The 20,724-nt window shown below is 42.5% G+C and overlaps 3 protein-coding genes across 5 annotated transcripts in view; 1 reads left to right on the top strand and 2 right to left on the bottom strand.

Annotated features, from left to right (window-relative positions):
- LOC306828642 (phosphatase and actin regulator 1-like) overlaps positions 1-3,530 on the bottom strand; it is a 29,232-nt gene extending 25,702 nt beyond the window's left edge. The window contains exons 1-2 of the mRNA XM_079351179.1: positions 3,421-3,530; positions 3,351-3,383 (exon numbers count right to left, since the gene is read on the bottom strand). The gene's annotated coding sequence lies outside the window, so the exon portion shown is untranslated. The remainder of the gene's footprint in view (positions 1-3,350; positions 3,384-3,420) is intronic.
- LOC306828676 (uncharacterized protein) lies at positions 257-4,078 on the bottom strand. The gene is made up of 3 exons (XM_079351223.1): positions 3,958-4,078; positions 1,420-1,758; positions 257-760 (listed from the first exon to the last, which is right to left on the bottom strand). Exons 1-3 carry the CDS (start codon positions 3,962-3,964, stop codon positions 756-758), a joined length of 351 nt encoding a protein of 116 aa, XP_079207349.1. The 5' UTR covers positions 3,965-4,078; the 3' UTR covers positions 257-755.
- On the top strand, positions 3,351-8,779 carry LOC306828662 (NAD-dependent protein deacylase sirtuin-5A, mitochondrial-like). 3 transcript variants are annotated; one of them, XM_079351202.1, is made up of 10 exons: positions 3,351-3,383; positions 3,421-3,475; positions 4,730-4,845; positions 4,935-5,068; positions 5,833-6,058; positions 6,254-6,341; positions 6,961-7,014; positions 7,176-7,299; positions 7,810-7,925; positions 8,021-8,779. In XM_079351202.1, exons 3-10 carry the CDS (start codon positions 4,743-4,745, stop codon positions 8,091-8,093), a joined length of 918 nt encoding a protein of 305 aa, XP_079207328.1. In that variant the 5' UTR covers positions 3,351-3,383; positions 3,421-3,475; positions 4,730-4,742; the 3' UTR covers positions 8,094-8,779. The 3 variants fall into 3 exon arrangements, with proteins under 3 accessions (XP_079207328.1, XP_079207330.1, XP_079207329.1); XM_079351204.1 differs by having other exon boundaries at positions 3,355-3,383; positions 3,421-3,452; XM_079351203.1 differs by lacking the exons at positions 3,351-3,383; positions 3,421-3,475 and adding an exon at positions 3,861-3,943.
- The last annotated feature ends 11,945 nt before the right edge of the window (positions 8,780-20,724 follow it).

Here is a 20,724-nt window from a genome sequence, read left to right as displayed (position 1 = left end):
TTCTATAAGGTTTATATGCAAGCCTTTTAATGTCTTTATTTAGAGATAGGACAGAGAGAGTCGAAATCGAACCTGGGCCATCCGCCCCGAGAACCACAGCCTCCACGCATGGGATGCTCGTGCACCGCCCTACTAAACAGCTTTTTGCAGAAAGACTACTTAGTATTTTTTTCATCTTCATAAAAACTATTTTTTGCATGGATAAGATAAGTTATTGTATTTCCCCTGCAATATATGTATTAAACAAGAGGCAGCTCCTATAAGAAGCTGCACATCTCTAATGTTCCTCTACACACTAACTTTGAATAAAATTGTGTTCAAAAGCTTCAAAATAATATTTTGATATCATCATTTACAAGAGCAAAAAAAAACATTAAACATGATAATTGTAGAGAAAGAGGATGGAGAGAGGCAGGAGAATTTAAGGCTTCTGTCTGAAATGGAAATGATGGGCTTAAGTCTTTCAATGATCACCATGCTGCTGTACACACCATGTGACTGTCACATATTCTAAATCTGGGGGAGGGTCCACACTATCCTGAAGGCAGTAGCTTATAGAAAGAGCAGGAAGAAAGCCTCTCTCATATATGTAATGTGGATGATCAGAAAGAGAGAAATTCTGCACATCCTCCAGGCTCTGTTCTGCTCGGTGGCATTTTCAGCACCACGGGGCAGTGGACAGCTCCGCGCTGATCTGACGTTAGAGCAGCTTCCCACGGGGATGTGGACCGATTTTCACACATCAGACAGTCTACTCACTCTAAAACAAAAAAGCAAAATAGCATAGATGTTGCTGTAAAAACCACCATTAAGATGCCAAAGATCAACGCTACGTGACAGCGTACCATCGTGACCATGGCAACAAAGGAAACAACAACTGATCGAACCGGTTTTCAAGCAGACAGAACAGATTTGGGGGGAAGAATTGGTATGCAGGAACATCCTCTCCTCACCCTTCTTTCACCAAATGCAATAATAACACCTGCATTTCAAATGAGTAGCCAAGTTCGCACGCGGCGTCTCACTGCAGCCGACAATCAAGGCGGAGTCTGGCTGGAGCACCAGCGATCAATCGTCCTACAGGGGTGATTAGGTTCCCCCGTACTGAACCGTGCCTTGCATATCACATGAATGCACACTTGGAATAAAAGCCAGACCATGAAGGCTACTTCCTCCCCACTGTGCATGACTCACTGTGTTGGTTCCTCTCCATCCAGGTGCAGCGGAGCACCATTTGTACAACAGAGCTGCACAATGAAAACCCAAAGTCATGCTGCTGCGTGGGAACTGTCACTACACCATGAAGCAATCCTTCTCACAACAAGAACCGATTCGCTCAAATATTCCCCCCCGTGTGGGCTGCTGATACACCCTGACATGCAGTGTGGAGCCACGGTGTCAGTGTCACTGTCTGCCTACCTGTCTCCAGGTGCAAAGAGATCCTCGCCTCGTTGATGTAAGGTGTGTCACTCTTGGACCGGACCCTCCGGATCGGTCTGCGGTCTACCTCCTTCTCCGGAGCCGCCGCCATGATCGGCCAGGCGGGCTGCGTCCACTGGCGACCGGCGGGACTGCGAGAGATACGGCGCCGCAGCAGCAGCCGCTCGTGCACCCGCCCGGGCAGACGGTGTAGGAGGAGGAGGGGGGAGCTGTTGTAATGGTGATGAAGGGGTAGGAGAGAGGGAGAGAGACAAGAAGAAGAGAGGAGGGGGCTTCTTATTGAGCTTCTTGTTCGCTTCTCCAGTAAGTCAGCGCTACCTGAACACACCGACCAATGAAAAACACTGAAACACATCAAACATTTCAGCTCTCCAATGTGCTTTATATCCACAGCAGGGATGAAACAAGGAGCCAGCTACTCAAACGCATCATTACAAGGTGAGGGATCACAATGTCAGTCATAAAGAAAGGAGAACTCAAATGGATAAATGTGCGGCCTGGCCTCATTAAAGACAATCATTGGATCTGTTTTGTCTTCTAGATTGTAAGATCTACAAACCCTTCAGGTATCATATCAACCCATGTGTGATGGATCAGCAGCTCTATAGTGTAACCTCCTGGGCCTAGCTCTAGGCAGCTTTTTAGTGAGTTTTTATAGGTTTGAACTAAACTTGGTTATCATTGCTTAAATGTTGGCTGGACTATGTTTTTTGCTAACCTGCAGAAAGCTTCCCCCTTCTGATTATTATTATTATTGGCAGCCTTGCCCACAAAATAAGACATTTTGTTTCAGATTTCTCATATCAGCTAAAATGATAACGACTGATAGGTAATCTTAATGATTCATCTAAAAATAGTAAAAATGAGAATTTTCCTGCAGCTGTGATAAAAACCCCACTATCACATTGAGTATAACTGTAAGAAAAAAAACAAACAGAGAATAAATCTCACATTAGATTTATTCATGTCATTTGTGTTTTAAAAACATCGATCAAACATTTTCCTGTTGGATATTCTTGGTTATATTTTGTCGATGTTGGTCTATTGGTGCAAATATAGCAAACCTCACAGGCATTTTGATACAGAGGAAAATGACCTCTAATCTTGATAGTTTCTTACCACACTCCTTAATAATTAAACATATCAACCTCTCAGCTCCATCCACAAAGCATCAGTTAGGTTTGTCTGTACGAAGAAAGTAAAAATGACTGCAGGCTAAAGCTTGTGGTGTTGTCTTATCAAACTGAGAAAGGAGGCATTTTAACAAAGATGTGTAAGACAATACAAACACCTTTCCTGCCTAATGTGAGAATCTGCTGATGTTGGGAATCACTTAAAGAGAATCTAGAAATCAATAAACAAAAACGTCCCTCTCAGATCACACAGAGTTCCTATCTTGATGATCCTGCTTGTGGTATAGTCTATTAATCTAATGCTGCCCTCTAGTGGAGAAGCAAGAATAATGTTTAAAGGGATTTCATTAACAAAGCACAACATTCTTCTGAATATAATAATTCACAGCTATGGAGACAATTAAAAGAAGACAGAAATATCAATACAATGGTTTTGTGACTGAATTATATGAACAGTTCATATGCGTATTTTCGAGCTTAGATGGTCAAACCAACTGTAAAAATAACTCACCTTAGATATGGATTACAATCTCTCTTTATTGAATTTAATTGTATTGATACAAAAACGAATACCAATCATTTTTTCATCATACGCTATATTTTTTTACGGAAAATAGGGAAAGCTATTAATGAACTGACTTATGTTTCATGGTACATTTAGTCTATGTATTAGTTTGTCATTAAATTGTTAAAAATATAACAGTGTGTAGTTTTAAAGACTTTAGTTAATACTCCCTCTACTGGTTCGAGTCGTTTTTCGGTGGCGTTGTTTTTTACCTCGCTGTCTCCCTCGATAGGCTCACTTCCTGACAGTTTACCAACCGCTGCTGGGCCGGTGAATGGCAGAAAGACACACCGACAGACTTCCTGCTTCTTCAAGTGACGACCCTCGCTGCTCTCAGGTAGCTGGTCAACATTAACACAACTGACTGATCCAACCAACGTCTGGAACCGATACATTTTTCCTATGCGCGTGGAGCGTTGCCATAACGACGCGTTGTGGAGACGAGCGCTAGCTTGTTAGCATGCTATAATATGTGTATCCATGCTGCTGACAGCCTGCAAGTTGAGCCATTTACTTATATACGTGATAGTCTGTAAACGACACTGGCAGGCTTTTTACTAAGATCAGTGCTCGTTTCTGTTTTATTTAATTAATCCCCCGTGTTAATGCTGTTTTTAGCTGAGCGCTAAGGCTAGCTTTGTCCTCTGTTTATTTATGCAGACTGAATGACCTTTAAACTTTCATAATCCTCAACGACCTTCCCTTCAAATTTAAATATTCACACTCAAAGGTTGTGCACGCTTTAGACACTTCTGTTTCCCCCCTGTTTTTCTAGAAACTACCATCCAAACTTTGAGGAAACCATGTGAGGACACTTACCTTCCATTTAAAAACGTGTTTTTGTTGTTGGTTTTTTTTGCAAAATAGGACTCAATAAAGGAAAGCAGTGTTTTAATGTCGAATTTAATTTCCCAAACAAATATGGCTGCCGGAAGTGACGTTTGGTACAGTCAAATATCTTGGTTCGTCATAGTTGTTCAAAAGTTGAACATTGATTGGAATAATTTGATATGTTGTTGGGGTTTTTTACTATCCATGTGAGTACATTTAAGTTTTGCCCCAGTTTTAAATAGATTAAATAAATTGGATCCCTGATTTTTTACCATTTATTGAAAACACTGTAATCTCTGCTGCCCTGAAACGTCACAACTCGGAGACTCAGGTTTCATTGAAATTTCCCCAAAACCCACATATATTAATAATAATAATAATGATAGATTTTATTTATGGGCGCCTTTCAAAAAACTAAGGACACCTTGCAGGCAGTGTTAGGATATCTAGGCCATTGGAAGCCTGTTAATTTACTCATAACTCGTAAATACATTAATTATGATTTTTTTTCTGAGCAGCATATTATGGCAGCATGAACCAAAGTTGCATTATAAGATCCAGTTAATAAACCCTTTTTTCTTTGGAATAAGTCAGTTTCATTATGTTTTGCGGTCCCATTGACAAGACCTATATATACACATTACTTTTGACCAACTGAGCTCTAAAATATAAAACAGTAATATCTTAGGAGGCACACACTTATGTTAGAAGTGGAATAACAACAGGAAAAAAGTGATTGTGACATGATTTTCCTCCCCAGTCATCAGAACCTGATGATTTTACGTCAGTTCATCAGTCGAGGCGTGGTTAACTCTCACCTGTATGCCCGCCTGAAAAGGCCTCTTGGCAGCCAGGACATGGCCAGACCAAGTTCAGGTAGTCTTTCATGTGTCTGTTACATCCTCTGCAAAATCCTCAGCTTTTGTCATTCATCTTTTCTATCATGTTTCTGTGTTTGTGTTCAGACCTGGCAGCTTTCAGGAAGATTTTCTCAAACGCCCAGAATATCGCCATTATCACAGGAGCAGGCGTGAGTGCAGAGAGTGGAGTCCCGACCTTCAGAGGAGCAGGGGGCTACTGGAGGAAATGGGAAGCACAGGTACGGTGCAACCACAACAATATCATCTTTTTTTGCTGCTTTTCCTGTTTGTGGTCGCAGGGAGCTGGAGCTGATCATACAGAGACAGACAACCAGCCACACTCAGACACACACCTACGGGTAATTTAGAGTCACCAATTAGCTTGTCTTTGGACTGTGGGATGAACCTCCTCGCTGTGAGCTTAAAGGAGATGGATGAAATAAAAGAAACTATAAAAGAAGATAATTCAGACACTCAAACTGTTTGAACAGAAATCTAAAGTTTATTGCAGAAATGATCACAATGCAATCGTTTTGTATGTGTGTGTGTGATAAACTGGTAAATCATTCCTAGTCTTGTTATACATACTGGTGTCCAGACACCCACCACTGCTTCCTCTCATATTACAGCTCAGCCTGATGCGGAAAAAACGTGTGTTTGTACGAGATGCATAACAGTAATAAGGTTTTTAGAGGAGAACTTTTCAAGGAGCTTCATTCCTTCCTCTGGTTGGTGAGTCTACTCTCATCAAGCTTTACTGGGAAGTGCTCTGAAAGTTTAACTTTGACTAAAAATAGTCCTGACTCAGAGAGGAAACCAACAAATCTGATTGGTGTGAAACCTCATTGCAATTCTGGTGCTGAACTGAGAGAGTGCTGTGTTGACTGGCCTACATTTGCAGCAACTTTGAGTCATATTCTTTTTTCCTTTCAGCGGTTTTTTTTTTTTTTTTTTTTGTGCGGTCAGGGTTGAAATTGCCTTATTTTTTTATCCATTTATGTAGAGACTTGCTACGCCAGAGGCCTTCTCCAGAAATCCCTCCCGGGTTTGGGAGTTTTACCACTACCGGCGAGAGGTCATGCTCACGAAAAATCCGAACCCCGCCCACCAGGCCATCGCAGAGTGTGAAGAGCGACTGAGCAAGCAGGGACGCACGGTTACAGTCATCACTCAAAACATCGACGAGCTCCATCGCCGTGCAGGATCCAAAAACATCTTGGAACTCCACGGTAAGTGGAAAACACAGAATAACAACATACATTACATTCATGTTAAATGTTCTTTATTTCATTAAATTAGAATATAGACGCGAGTAATTTAACTGTTAAAATAAATGTCAGAAAAACAGATATAATTTTAGTAGTTATTTATTGATTATTCTTTGTTTCAGCTCTAACCTTTCTTCTCTGTTACTGATAACTCAGGGAGCCTGTTTAAAACACGCTGTATGAGCTGTGGTCATGAAGCAGCCAATTACAAGAGCCCGATCTGTGCCGCTCTGGAGGGCAAAGGGTAAGAGCTTCGTCTGCTGTCATTCGCTGAATGGACCGTTTTCCTCAACAATATGAAAATGTGTCCTAACAGATACTGATCACTTTCCTTTCAGCTCCAAATGCCAGCGGGAGAAAAACAAAAAAAGAAAAGTGTGTCAGAATCGTCATAAAAACCTGATGATGCTGTGAAAAGAAAAAATCTGCGACCCACATGAAATGTCACTTCAAAAAGCTGCTTATCTGACATTTACAAAAGATGTTTAAAAAAAAAAAAAGACAAAATGATCGGCTAATTAATTCAGTCTCTGCTGTGACAGGAATTTGTGCTGCAATGCAAATGAAAGATCAGATGTGATTATGTAACGTTGAAACGGATCAGTGAACAGTAACAGGGATTCAACGCTGATCCTTTTATACGTTAAGAAATATCCTGCAGACTTCGAGCTGATTACAACGTCTCACTGTGTTAAAGTCATTGAAATACTTACACGAATGGGCCGTTCAAAGTCATACTTTCTATTATATAACACTCAGAAAAGTTCAAGTATTTAATGACTTGAGTTTTTCCGGCACATGGTTTAGATAAGCCTTGGTAAATCAATGACACCAAACCTGGTTTACTAATTTACTGTTTATAGAGCTCCAGACCCAGAAACTGATGAAGCCAACATCCCTGTCCAGCACCTGCCCAGGTAAAATACACTTGAGTTGAGTCTGCTCCGAAAGAAGGTATTTTGTTTTGACAACGTGTGTGTGTGTGTGTGTGTGTGTGTGTGTGTGTGTGTGTGTGTGTGTGTGTGTGTGTGTGTGTGTGTGTGTGTGTGTGTGTGTGTGTGTGTGTGTGTGTGTTCAGGTGTGAACAGAAAGGATGTCAGGGCCTCCTGAGACCAGCTGTGGTTTGGTTTGGAGAGACTCTGGACTCGGACATCCTCACCCAAGCAGAACAAGTGTTGGACAGTTGTGACCTCTGCCTCGTGGTACGTTGCGTTTGTGTGTGTGTTTGGTTGTGTGTATGTGTTCACCACCACGTCTACTGCCAAGGACACTGAAGCCCCGTTCACACAAGCACATCACCTCGAGGGGCTGCATGTGAGAACACAAATGTCTGACTCTGTTCACCCAGAATTTGAATCTACTCCCGTCAGGCCGTTAGTGCCGAGTCTGTTTGAGTGAAAACTGTCGCTGCTTCATATTCCTTCCTTGTCTGCTTGTCTGTCAATTATTAGCAGCCATTTACAATTAATCTAAAACAGTATTTTTTACATTTACCGGTAAACAACTTGCATGTATCTGCTGGTTTGACACAGAGATATTTGCAGGAGAACTCACTGACACTGAGGCCTCTTTTTCACAGAAATACAATAAAATACAGAACAAGAAAAATCATATAAAACACGATCTAATAATAACTTGTACATTTTTAAAAAGTCACATTTCTTTCCTTATGTGGTTCAGACACTAGCTTTAATGAACACTCCTCCCTGCAGGTGGGCACGTCGTCCGTTGTGTATCCAGCAGCCATGTTTGCCCCTCAGGTGGCAGCGAGAGGCGTCCCAGTGGCCGAGTTCAACATGGAGAACACGCCGGCCACCATGCGCTTTCAGTACGTCGCAGTGGGTTTTTTTTCTCCTTTACGTCACGTCTCCAGCAGAGTTAACCCTTTCTTGTAACATGTGTTGTTGTTGTTGTTTTTTTAAGGTTCCACTTCCACGGCCCCTGTGGGACCACGTTGCCTCCCGCCTTGGAACGCCACGAGAATGAGACGAAATGAAAAGAAGTCCTGGACGTCAGCTGCACACAGACCGGACTGTCTAACACTGGAGGACTTTGTTGTTACAAATACACAAATGAGAAACGTATGCGTATATAAAGAGCTCCCATGAACTGTGTTGAGACGGGCTTCATGAATTAAAATGAACACAGAACAAATGATCATCGAAGTCTAAAACAAATAATACAAAGCTGCAGAATCAAACCCCATGTCTAAGCTACCAACAGTTTTATTTATATTATAATAACACTTCTGTCTTATGAAGAGAGACAACAAATGAAGAGCAGAAACAGATTAAAAACAATCACATGTCGGCCAATTTATTGCTTCTTTTGCATTGAGTCAATAGTCAATGTCCAACAGTAGGGGGCAGTGTTTAGCTGTCACTGCTGCTTCACCTCCAGTAAGAAAAAAAACAAACAGAAAACAAACTCCTACCAAAGGATCAGTGAGGGGTGAGTGTGCAGTGTGTTTGACAGTTCTGTGCTGACTGAGTTCATTGACTGTGATTTGTCCCAGTAGCCATGTAGTAGGCGCCAGTTAAACCAGTAAAACCAGTGACTGTGCATCTCCTGTGACAGTCAGGAAAAGATACAGGGTGGTGTGTTACATGTGTGTTCACATCTGGAAATAAATCAAACAGCATATTCATGTTTTAATGAAATAAATGAATGCTCTGACTAACTGACGAATGTCCTCAGTGTGTGTGTGTGTGTGCGTGCTTCTAAATGAACATTGATCAGAGCGTATCAAAGCAGTGTGCTGTGGTGATGATAGCAGAGAGAATACTGTATGATCTCTGCTCTATATGTTCTCTCTTCTGCTTTGGCCGAAGATGAGATTGTGCCTGACACTTCTGCACTTGACTCGCCCACATACACACACACACACACACACACACACTTTGTCTCGATGAAAACAGCCACTGCACAGGCCGAGTCCCACATTGTGTTCATGTGCATCCTTTATTGCAGTGATGTCAGATCAGGCGTTACAGTTTCTCTACAGTTGCTTTATAGAAACATTGTGCATTGGCTCACTAGTTCTCTGAAGTATTTGGGGCCTGAAAAACAAGATTCTTACTAATTGTTATGAGTAGAAATAAACACTCAGAAAGGTTAACACATTGGTGTGATACTTAGTATTTCTTGTCACATTCACATAGAGACTACCAGCCTATTGTAGCTGTATGAGACCAAGTGGCATCCTCCTGTGTTGAAAAAGGAAGGCCGGGGGGGGGGGGGGGGGGTGTATTACTAACTTTGGTAAAATCCAAACATCATGTGCTTCTAAAATAAAAGAAGAAAGTTCTGATAAATGTTTAAAATGTTTAGCCTAGGCCGCTGGGAAATACTGACGTACCGAAAATGAATGATCATTCACTTTCACATCCGTTCACACACTGATGACAGAGGCTGATGTTATCGACTGCAGGAGCTGGGGATCAAACCCGGTTGAGAGATGACCAACTCTACCACTGAGACACAGCTGCAACCGTCCACTCTTCTCTCTTTTGCACATCTATACGCTTCTGGAAATACTCACTAATCCTTAAGTATCATTTAAATGAACACAGAGGTTTTAACGCTGAGACTGAAGCATGAACACAGTGATCCTGCACATTTCTGTTTCATGTTAGCTGAACTAAACTTATGGTGGTGGTTTTACTCAAAATAAACACCTTGTGCACAAATCTAAAGTAAATCCCAAAATGTGGGGAAAAAACAGAGAACACATCCTAACACAGTGGAAGTGCTATTGAAGAATTACCTGACTGAATAGCTTTTGGAGAAAGAGTTGTATTCAACACTTTTAATGTCCATCAAAAACATGTTTGTTATTGGAGCTACTTCAGGTTTTTTTCTTCATTTAGCCTAATGTTATTGAAGACACGCCTCTCTTATTTATCTTCATGGCTTTTCTTTCCGTGCATTAAGCTCTCATCACCGCATCATATGAGCGTACCTCAGACCCGCTGCTCTGTTAAAGCTGATGTTCTGCTTTGGCTAAAGATGATATTGTTCCTGACACTTTGTTCTTGGCCACCAGCAGCCCAACCCCCAGAATCCTTCATCTCATAAACACACACAGTGTGCAGGCCGAGTCCTGCCCTGTGAACGCTCATTTGCAGCAGAGGCTGATGTCAACAGAGGTAATTAATGTTTGGCTGATCTGATGGTGATATGAGCCACATGAAATCTCATCACACATCTCATCTCCTCTTTTAGCCTTCCTCCCTCTGCTCTTTCTCACAGAGCTTCTTTCCCCTCTCCTCTCTCATCTCTACATCTGCCTAACGTTTGAGACGCCGAGGCTTTCCTCCTCAGCTACGCCTCCATCACCTGCTCATTAGAGAGAGGATGATGGTCCGACAGTCCCCCATGACTCTGCTCCAAAAATAACAGAGCCAATTTCCCGCCTGTTAGGCGGCGATTTCACACCAATCTGAGTTGTAGGGGGGAGAGAGAGAGAGAGAGAGAGAGAGAGAGAGAGAGAGAGAGAGAGAGGGAGAAATAAGGTGGAAATGAAAAGCAATGCAATGAAAGAAAAAATGTCAGAATTTACAAGAGCTGTATCTCACAAACACACTGCCTCCATCATGTCTGCAGAGGTGAGAAAAAGCCAACTACCACGGAAGAACACATTTTAGTTACTGTATATTTGGAGACAGGTTATTTTTGAAAGGGAAACCCAATAACCCCCTGAAATATTACTTCAGTTTTTCATGAAACAGAAAATGTTAACTATTGTACTTTGGAGTTTTTTAAAGGCTTAGTTTACATGTGGACAAAACCAGGCTAGCTGTTTCTACCTCCTTCCTGTAGCTATGCTAAGCTAATCTGAGCTAAGCAAACGATGGTTGTTGCTTCATATTTTTCAGACCAAAGAGTTTTGGGAACTTTTTGAAGAGGAACAATCCACGAGAGAGTTCCCTGAGACTTCCACATCATGGGAACCTTTTATTATTTTTTTTACACTGCTTTTTCACCGCCTCAGTCCAGGGAGAGTTCCTTCTCTGTAGCAGGAGTTTAAAAAAAGAAAAGGGTTCCTCAAAACGGGTTTCTGAGAACAAAAAAATCATTAATAATACCTACTGTGCAGAATCAATAATAAAGGGGAGGTTTCCAAAATACTGTGCTGTCTGTATACTGTGAGTCTCAGCTCCTTCCTTCTGGACAAAGACTTTTTCAGCAAAATGAAGCGCTCGGAGCAGCGTCGTCCCAGCGTCGTCCCAGCGTCGTCCCAGCGTCGTCCCAGCGTCGTCCCAGCGGCCATGATAGAGCGGAACAAGTCCTAGTGTGTGTTCTCGGCTCTGTAGTATTTACAGATCAACTTGTTTTATCATCGAGCGATTGGAACCTGGGTTCAACACTTTCACACGCGTACCGTGCATTTGCACTTTGCGTATTGATGTATTGTCTTTGTTGTATGACGTGACTCTCTCTGCAACCAAATCTACCTACGAGTACAAATAAAGTATCCTGAACCTGAAAGTTCCTGCAGTCTGAAAACGCCTATTATATTCTTTTTTTTTAACTACCGGTACGTGCAAAGACAGTATAGTAAGTGATTTCTACAACACAATAGAAGATAAAGTGTTTTCTTAAAGGGCAGTTTACCTGTGATTTTAAGTTTATGACAGGGGGATCATTATAGACTCCAAACATGCTCCCTTTTCCTTTTCTTCCTTATCAAAGATGACCAACTCTCCAATAGTTCGACAGGCGAATCATTATGGTGGCTGAGTTTATAAACTGAATCCAGCCTTCTTCTTTTTTTTAACAGGATTATCTTAATTTTCTACAAATCATCAAATGTGTGAACTTCATGTAAAGATTTTAAATTATTGTCTGCTCCTTCCAGTATTCATTCCTTATGAAAACAGGGATTGCTGGAATAGCTGTTGCAGCCCAGACTAATCCCTGGATCTGCTCTGCTTCAGCCAAGCCTGCTGTGAGGTTACGGTAAATATCTCCATCAATGTCACAGGCTACGACGTCAGTGTAGATGTAATATACCCCACTGCAGCCCCCCCCCCCCCACACTTTTATGAGCTGTGCACCCACTTGTGACCTCTAACGGACAGGGGCTTGAGTTTGTCTGCGAGCGTCTGCGTGACTCAGAGGATGGGAGCAGTGGAGCTGATTTCCCATAAGTTTGTCAGCTTTTATTTTATGCAAACATTTGAAAATATTTCACGAGTATTTGTTCAAAAATTATCACCTCGGGCCGCATGTTTGACTTTCTGTATTTCTGTAGCTGTTAGGCTCGTTAAAAAGGAAGGAAAATAAGATGCAGAGTAACAGCGTATCATGGAAATCTGTATAAACAGAGCAATATTTAAAAAGCAAATGACTGCACAGAGCATTTTTGTCCTATTTCGATCAATGTAGATGTTCTTATTCCTGCATCATGAGGGACGGAGCTAATGCCAACACCTCAGGCTGCCTAATGGACCTTCTTGATTAAATGTGCAGTTTGTGTGTGCGAGTGTGTGTTTGAATAATTTGTCTCCCCACAACTCTCCTCATTCCGCCAACAAAAATGCCAATTTAGAGATTTTTCCGCTCCTTCTTCACAAACTGGAGCATCCTGCAGTATTTATTCATTCCTTTGGCAAACGTGAATCCACTTTGAATCACGATACTCCTTCATCCTGCACACACACCTGCAACCCCCGGCGCTACAATTCTTTAATTCACACTCAAGTGAACTTATTCTTTATTCCTTTTGTGACTGTGTGGATTCAGCATGTATGTGTGGTAGAGTACAGTTTCTGTCTGACAGGAAGTTCCTGGAAGTCTCAAGGATGTTAGGCCCTGCGTCCAAATACAGTTTTTTTTTCCAGGCAGAAAAGCGCTGGTAACGTGCTTCAGGTCCTGTAACAGACTGTTGTCTAACACGGGTACGATACTTTTGACTGTTTTCTTATTTTAGATCTGGATTGATGTCTGATTTTGAGAAAAAGGGATGCAGGTTTAAGAGCGCTTTTCTAAAAAGCTGAAAGAAGAAGGCGGAGCGACTTTCTGCTGTGCACGCTCCCCCCTCACTGAAAACAACTAAAACAGAAGCAGGGGCTCAGAAAAAAAATGCAGGGTGGACACAAGGCCTTATTCATGCCAATGAATATTTGCAATCTTCATAAAAATCATCCTGAAGGAAACTTATCAGTTTATTCTGTTTATTTTTCAATGTAAAATCAAATCGTACTCAAATATCTGTGAGGATCTTTATAGAAATTACAAATACAAATGGACTAAACCAAAACATCTCTCTCTCTCTCTCTCTCTCTCTCTCTCTCTCTCTCTCTCTCTCTCTCTCTCTCTCTCTCTCTCTCTCTCTCGTTAAGGCGGTATTCTTTACTTCAAATATGTCCACACCTACAAATAAATGTCCTCAAACTGTCCGCATGTTTGAGAACTGAGCAACATTTTTATAATCTTCTCTCTACAATCCAAAGAAATACAAAGCATTGTCTTGCAATTTCACAACTTTCTCCAACTGTCCTCACTTTCAATTTCTAATTTTCACATCGGTCCCCATGAAGATATGAACACAGACACAGGCACGCATGCATGCACGCACGCACACACATTTTGTTTACTGGCTGCTCCATGGTAGAGTTGAGTGCTAATGTGTTGCTGTGGGAACTACTGTAAGATGTGTAGCACCTTGTCAGAGGATAGCCTGCAGCTCTGCTTCTCTGTACACACTCCCTGCATCATTTCTCACACACTGTCGAGCTGTAGAGGGCCGCATGAATATCTGCAGGTACACTGAACGTCAAAACGTATATCCAAAACTTTAAATCATCTGCTCTGTCTTCTAAATACGACCAAAAAGTGCTTGAAGAGTTTTATTCTGCCTGCTCCACTTTTCAGAAAATGTGTGCTGAAACAGGCCGTTTGGAGAGTTTCCCTTCATGACATCACAAAGGGCAGTAGCCCCTCCCCCAGGTGGGTGACACTCCCACAGCTAGGTGTTTGTTCTGCATCTAAGAGTTGAAATAATCTCAATGTTACTGAGCTGCATCTGTTTGGTCATCACACTGCTGATATCATGAAGTTAACCTACACTAAAACAATGCTATAATCTGTGTTGATTTTTTTTCTGCCCTCTTGTGGTGAAACATCTTTAAACACAGGTTCAAATATGATTTAATGAATGTCAGCTTCTTCACAGACAGGGGTGTTTCCATTGTTTTGTTTTTGTGCGACAGAAGTTATTCTTAGCACCTCAATCAAAGTGTGTGTGTGTGTGTGTGTGTGTGTGTGTGTGTTTGCTGCAGAACAGTGTTGTTTAACAAGCTTAGCAGGATCAGGTGCTGAGTAATCTGCCGGTAATGAGGCTCACAATGGTGTGTGTGTGTGTGTGTGTGTGTGTGTGTGTGTGTGTGTGTGTGTGCATGTATGCTAGCTTTCGAGTGTGTATCTTTCAATTATGACCAACCAAGAAGCACAGCTCTACATCTGCAGCTTAGTCAGTGTGCACCACATCCTTTGTATTCATCACAGACTCCTTCGTTTTTTCATCAGCCTGCTTCTCCTAGCTAAGCATGTATAGATAGAGACCTATATGTCTGTGATGTTGTTGCCTGCAAACATGCGTGCATGATGTCTATCTGTGTTGGGCAGGGTTTAACTGAATTAAGATGACTGAGGCTGGTGCTTTTCCCAATCGCCCCAGATTGGGTTTTGGAGTGAAAATCCTCCAGGGAATCACTAATCCCTGACTGTCAGGAGCAATTTTTATTCCGTAAGCAAAGCTTTCTCACTCTATCTGCCTCCTGCTTGCTCCCTCTCTTGGTCTATGGGTCTATTTATAGCCCTCTTAAGCTGCTCTGCGTGCCACTGTTTACATTTAGCGCCCTCCGATCTTTAGATTTAGAGTCCCCTCCTCACGCTCTTGGACCTCCCTTGGCTCGAAGAATTAAAAAGCAGAACGTCTCTACTGACCGGCATCCTCACATAAAGAAGCGGGTGCGAGATGGACAGATAGAGAGATTAGGCGGACGAGGATGAGACGCAGAGAGGAAGAGGAGGGAAAAACGAGGGAGATGTGAAGTGACAAGCAGATCCGAATGTGTATTCTAGGCGCTCAGGCAAGCTGTCTGTGTTTGGAGAGGACAGATTGTGATGGAGACGAGGAAGAGGAGGAAGAGGATGCAGTTTGAAGGGAGAGAGGAGGAGGATTTGTTTAGCTAGCAGAGGACCGCAGCTACAGATGATGCTACACGCTCTTTAAATGAAAAACTGTGTGATGTGGTCATTTTAACAGCACTTTGACTTCTTTTCTTATTTGCATTTGTTTGCTTGTCTTGCTCAGGGTTTTGCTAATGAATTAAAACCAAGTGTTTGAACATAATGTAAATATATTTTACATCTGTGTCTCTATCTGTGCAGAACCCCACACAAACCCTGTTGTTGTTCTTGGATGAATCAGAAGCATCAGTTCCATGTGACCCATAATTTTTTTTTTAACTTTGTATGTAACAACTTAGAAATCTGCACATTTATTTTGGCACTGTTTTGTTTTTTTGTGTGTTTGCACATCATCTCATGGAGTAGTTGCGTACTGTTGAAAAAGGTAAAATCACTACTAAGATATTAATGCGCCACTATATCTCCACTTTGTAAAACAAGCTCTGTTAAGTGAGAAAAGTGAAAGAAAGTCTTTGCTGTTGGACGCTGCCAGTGTCCCCTGCTTCCTCGCCATATCTACACGAGCGACATCATGGTCAAAATGTGGCGCCGCTGTACTTTGTGCTGCATGCCTAATGGATGGTTAGGACACTCAAATAAGAAGCAATTGACTGAAGCTGATACTGTCCCTGAAGCTCGTTCACATGAATGCTTTTTCGTTGTCCTGCTAGAAAAATGGACTCTTTCTGGCTGCAGATTATTTGTCTTTAAGATTTGGGAGAAGCGAGACGTCACATGTGTGATCGAGTCAAGATAAGTTGCAGAGTGCGTTCATGGTGATTAAGAAACCTGTCACCGTGGGCGCTGGTGGCGCAGTGATTAGTGCGTGCGTCCCCATGTATGGAGGCTGTAGTCCTCGACGTGGGTGACCCGGGTTCGACTCTGTTCTGTGGCTCCTCTCCCGCATGTTTCCGTCTTTGTCCACTTCCCTGTCCCTCTAATAAAGGCGTAAAAAGCCCAAAATAAATCTTTAAAAAAAAAGAAACCAGTCACTGTGATGATGTGGTTTCACACACAGAGGTAAAAGATATATCAGGCTTTTTCGTTACCACACATGCTGTGTTATCGGAGGATCAGTTGAATATTTTTATGGGATTTATGGACAATATTAAAAAAAAGAATAGCACCAGATTTATCCTCAAAAAAGTTTGTGTTTTTTTTCCCCCAGATTTCCTACATTAAAAAGCCAAGCATGGTCCTGAGGCCTTCTTGTTTGTTTTTGTGGAGGTCAGCTTTCCCCCTACAGCTGAGGAGTAGCAGTTTAAGGCGGCAGCTAACATTTAGCTCATTATGTAAATGCTAATCATCAGTTGTAGCACAGACCCCAGGGCTTTAGAGATGCTCAGACACAAAGCAGCACGCTGCATCAACTATTCTAGTACATAAACAAAGCGATTTATGGATTGCGAGGCCTCGCTGTGCTAATCTGTCGGTTTGGTTCCCCGCTCGCTGTAAAGCAGCTGTGATATAAACTAGTTATGTCATTTAATGTGATGGAGCAGCCTCGTCCTCTGTGTATTTTACACTCAGACGAGGCACGCTTCCACTTGTGTTTCCTGCCCGGTGTCAATAACGTAATCAGAAGTGGGGCTCACAGCTGCTCTACCTGTGAGTGTGTCAGTGTGTGTGTAGAATAAACAAAGAGACAGATCGCAGTGCAGTGGTTTGTGAATGTTTCCAGGAAAAAGCAGACAGTGAAAAGAGGTGTTACGACATGTTTGTTGTTGTTCTGAGCGCGTTGCTGTTTTATTTAAAATGAAACTCAGAGTAAGATGTGAAGATGAGCTCTTCCAGGGTAAGTTTGAAGGAAAGCGGTGCACGGACTGTAGACTCGTCCATCCTCCAGGGTGTCCCTCATCTGACAAAACACAACGATTTGACATGTTTCCAAGCAGTCACATAAACGAGTCATTAGATGGATAAAGAGAAAATGAAGCGTTTCAGGCAGAGGCTGAAATGAGCGATCTTACTGGCGCCAGTATCAAGGCAACTACTAGATCTCCTCTGAGGAATGCAACTGAACCAATACTCCCATAATTAAAAAAAAAACACACAAAAAAACACGATTTGTGAGCAACTTTCAGCGTATCGGTCCAAAAGTGACCTGATAAGTGAAGTTCTGGGGGGAAATATCCCCGGTGCATTAACAAGAACCTTATCTGTTTCTGAGTTAAATGATTTGATCTGATACATCTTACATTTCGACCTTTTGCAGAAAAGCTTTTTGGGCCTTTAGAAGAACTGCAAGTGCCTGCATGCTTAATACACATAAATTAAATGTGATGCTTTTTTTGTTGTTGCTTGTAACGTTTCAGCTGATCACCACAAGGTTAATCGTGTTTGCTTCATGTGTATCTGGGTCTCTGCAGAGCGACTCAGCTGTCCGCCCCGCTCATTAGCTCCCCCTCTGCCAGCTGAGAGCTCTGATCTGCAAACATTGATTGGGATCAATAATTCACACCGCAGTTTTAATATTTGATGTGTGGAGCTATAATCTGTCGGGGCTAAGTGCCAGTTTTAAGTGTGTAACTCACACACACACACACACACACACACACACACACACACACACACACACAGCTCTGAAGTGTGATCACGTGCCTGTTTTTCCCTTCCTCTCCGTCTCCTGTCCGAGCGCTTTCAGAGCCTCACTGAGCCGCTGCTGAATATTTGATGTGTCAGGTTGATTGTGAAGTCGACCCCGGACCGCCGTCTGGGATCACCGAGGGTTTCTCTCTCTCTCTGGGCCCGGCTCCTGCACTGATCAGACCGGCCACCTGCTACTCCCTCATCTGGAAATAATGAAACTATTGAACCGCAATCGCTGAACAACGAGTACAAGAGAAAATACTTTTAGCTCATGTCAACATTGGGACCACGAGGGCTGAAACCTCACTGCCGTTGCCTTTGTTTTATTCATTTGTCTGAGACTCCTTTTGGTTAAAGGAGAGGAAGGTCGTCGTCAGGATGCAAGGAGTTTTATAAAGTTGTTCAAGTTTGTGCTGCAGAGTTTTTTCACGCTTGTGTGTCTAGTCAGTCTACAAAGAGAAAAGTCCATCCTCTCCGTCTTCTGCCTGCTCCACTTTTCAGAAAATGTGTGCTCAAAACAGTGACATCACAAAGGGCAGTAGCCCCTCCCCCAGGTGGATGACACGTGTTACGATCCTCGTGAGTGACACGCCTGCTTCACCTAAGGTGACACTGATCAGTGGTCTTTTCTTGGTCCTGACCGGTCTGGATCCCTCCGTGTCTTGGTCTAGTCTCTGAGCACTCTGGTCTCGGGTTTGTCTTGGTCCTGGATGGTGTTGTCTTCGGATCATTGTAATGCTGGGGACACTTATTTCAGCTCTTTAATCAACCGTCCATGTGTTCATATTCTTCATTTCTGCAGAATTACTGGAGGAAGTATTTTAATCAGCTCGTGACTCATCTTCTGAATCTGATGCTAATAATAACAACGTGCTGATGCATCAAGAGAGGCTTTAAATCGTCGTTTAGAAAATGTCGATGAGGATTTCATACCGCAGATCTGCCATGTTTGTGTCTAACTCAGTCGACATCCTGCCGCGTGACGTGTGAAACGAGACGACCGCTTTCTCACTAAGAATAAGTGCGTGAGATAAACCCATTTACCTCTTTACTTTATAGAAAATCCAGCGCTCTATTCCTCCAGGATGACCCTAATCCTACTCTGCACAGCGTCCACAGCGACTTTACACACTCTCCTAAAAGCAGACTAATATAAGAGGGTCATTAGATGGATGACTGCTGCTCCACGGGGGATTAAATCTGTCATAATGTACCATATGGTGAAGTTTTATTTAGTCACTGTGTCTCAAAGGTGTTGTGGAAGAGTTAAAAGCCTTGTTTCTTTTGAATCAGATCAGGATGTTGTGGATTTCCTCTTAAATGCATCAAGGAGCAATAATTCTGTTCTCTGCTTTTATCTTCCTTCATCCTTCAAAGAGTTTGACAAGCAGACTGTAATCATGCATTTGAATTCATCTGGAGTTTGTTTCCATTCAGGATCACATTCATATTTTAATCGCGTTCATGTAAAATTCCCTCACAAGCTCTCCGAGGGAGTTTGAAAAAAACAAAAAAAACAACCCACAGACAATCTGGCAGCAGGTTTTTTTTAAACTTTCAAAGATGCAACTGGTCCCATATGAACGAGTTCTGATGCTGTAATGTTTCTGTAATGTGCACTAGTGTTTGTGCGTGTGTGTTTGTGCACGTGTGTTTGTGCATGTACGTGCATGTGTGCGTGCGTGTATTTAAATGATAGCTGGATTGGAAATGCTTCGCAGCTTTCCTCCGACATCTCTTGCTGAGGGAGATGAGAGGAGCTGACACACTGAATTAAAAATATCTCTCAATAGCACTCCCACGAGCGCACACACACATTCACACACTCAAACACACACTCTTAACACACGCACACCTTACCACTGAACGCTCTCTCTTTTAGTGTCCCTCTCACCTCTCTCGTTTTCCTCACCTGTGCGTGGAGATGCATTCGTACAATCAGGCTGCAGGTGAGCAGCGTTAACGAGACGTTGAAGCGACAGTGTTAAAGGTTTCAAAGACAGCTTTAAAGGTTTGAATAGATTTTATTTCATCAAGGTTTTTTTTTTTCTTTTCACCTCACCTTTTTAACTCTTGTATTCTCGCTGGCATCATGTAAGGATGTGGGAATAAATCAGTTTAACCCTGCGGAGCGATTATGCGGACAATGCGGCTCTATTAGCCGGGGTATGAATATCAGCGTTTATGCATGAGAGCTGTTTTCTGTTTCAATCTATTCCTGTCTACTACAGGAGGAGCATGGAGCTAATTGTGTTTGTATGAATGGCAGCAAGCAGGTTTATTCATGAATGCAAACAACTCTGCAGCAGCAGCAGCAGCAGCCTCCTTCAGCTCCAGTTGAAGACTCCAGTTCATGAAGCAGCCTAAAAATCTGCTTAAATTCCCTTTAATCTGTCTCCCTGTAGTTAATAATGGATGGATGCACCATGACGTCCGCCGCTGGTTTGTTGGCTGACTTTTTGAAGCCTCAAGTGTTGCAGTGAAGTGGCCATATTTGGATGAGAATGTGGAGCTGGTGAGGAGTGAGAGGGGCTAGCAAACATATTGTTATCAAAGCTAAATGGCCTGTGCCTGAGGCTAACTCATCATGTTTCCCACAGAATGGGGGGGGGGGGGTAGTCCTCCAAGTGAGCAGCAAGGGTTCAAGACCGACTCACACTTCCCCAATCTCTTTCCTGTTTTCCTACAACTGTCCCATCTATAAAATATATAAATCTTTTTAAAAAAAAGCAAAACGAGCTTGAGGAATGCAACACACTCGCTGCTAGATTAAAAGGAATCTTTCTTCACTACTTAAGTGATGCATGCTGGGTAATTTGAACCAACCTCTGTGGTGGAGG

The sequence above is a fragment of the Symphodus melops genome, assembly GCF_947650265.1.
Source record: "Symphodus melops genome assembly, chromosome: 8".
In the NCBI taxonomy this organism is placed as follows: Eukaryota; Metazoa; Chordata; class Actinopteri; order Labriformes; family Labridae; genus Symphodus; species Symphodus melops.
Note: the sequence above shows the minus strand (reverse complement) of the source record. Positions and strands in the feature narration are given on the sequence as shown.

Coding starts and splice junctions, on each gene's coding strand:
- LOC306828662 (XM_079351202.1), top strand. CDS start 4,743: ATGATTTTACGTCAGTTCATCAGTCGAGGCGTGGTTAACTCTCACCTG. Junction 6,059..6,253: donor AAACATCTTGGAACTCCACG/GTAAGTGGAAAA, acceptor CTGATAACTCAG/GGAGCCTGTTTAAAACACGC. Junction 7,300..7,809: donor GTTGTGACCTCTGCCTCGTG/GTACGTTGCGTT, acceptor TCCTCCCTGCAG/GTGGGCACGTCGTCCGTTGT.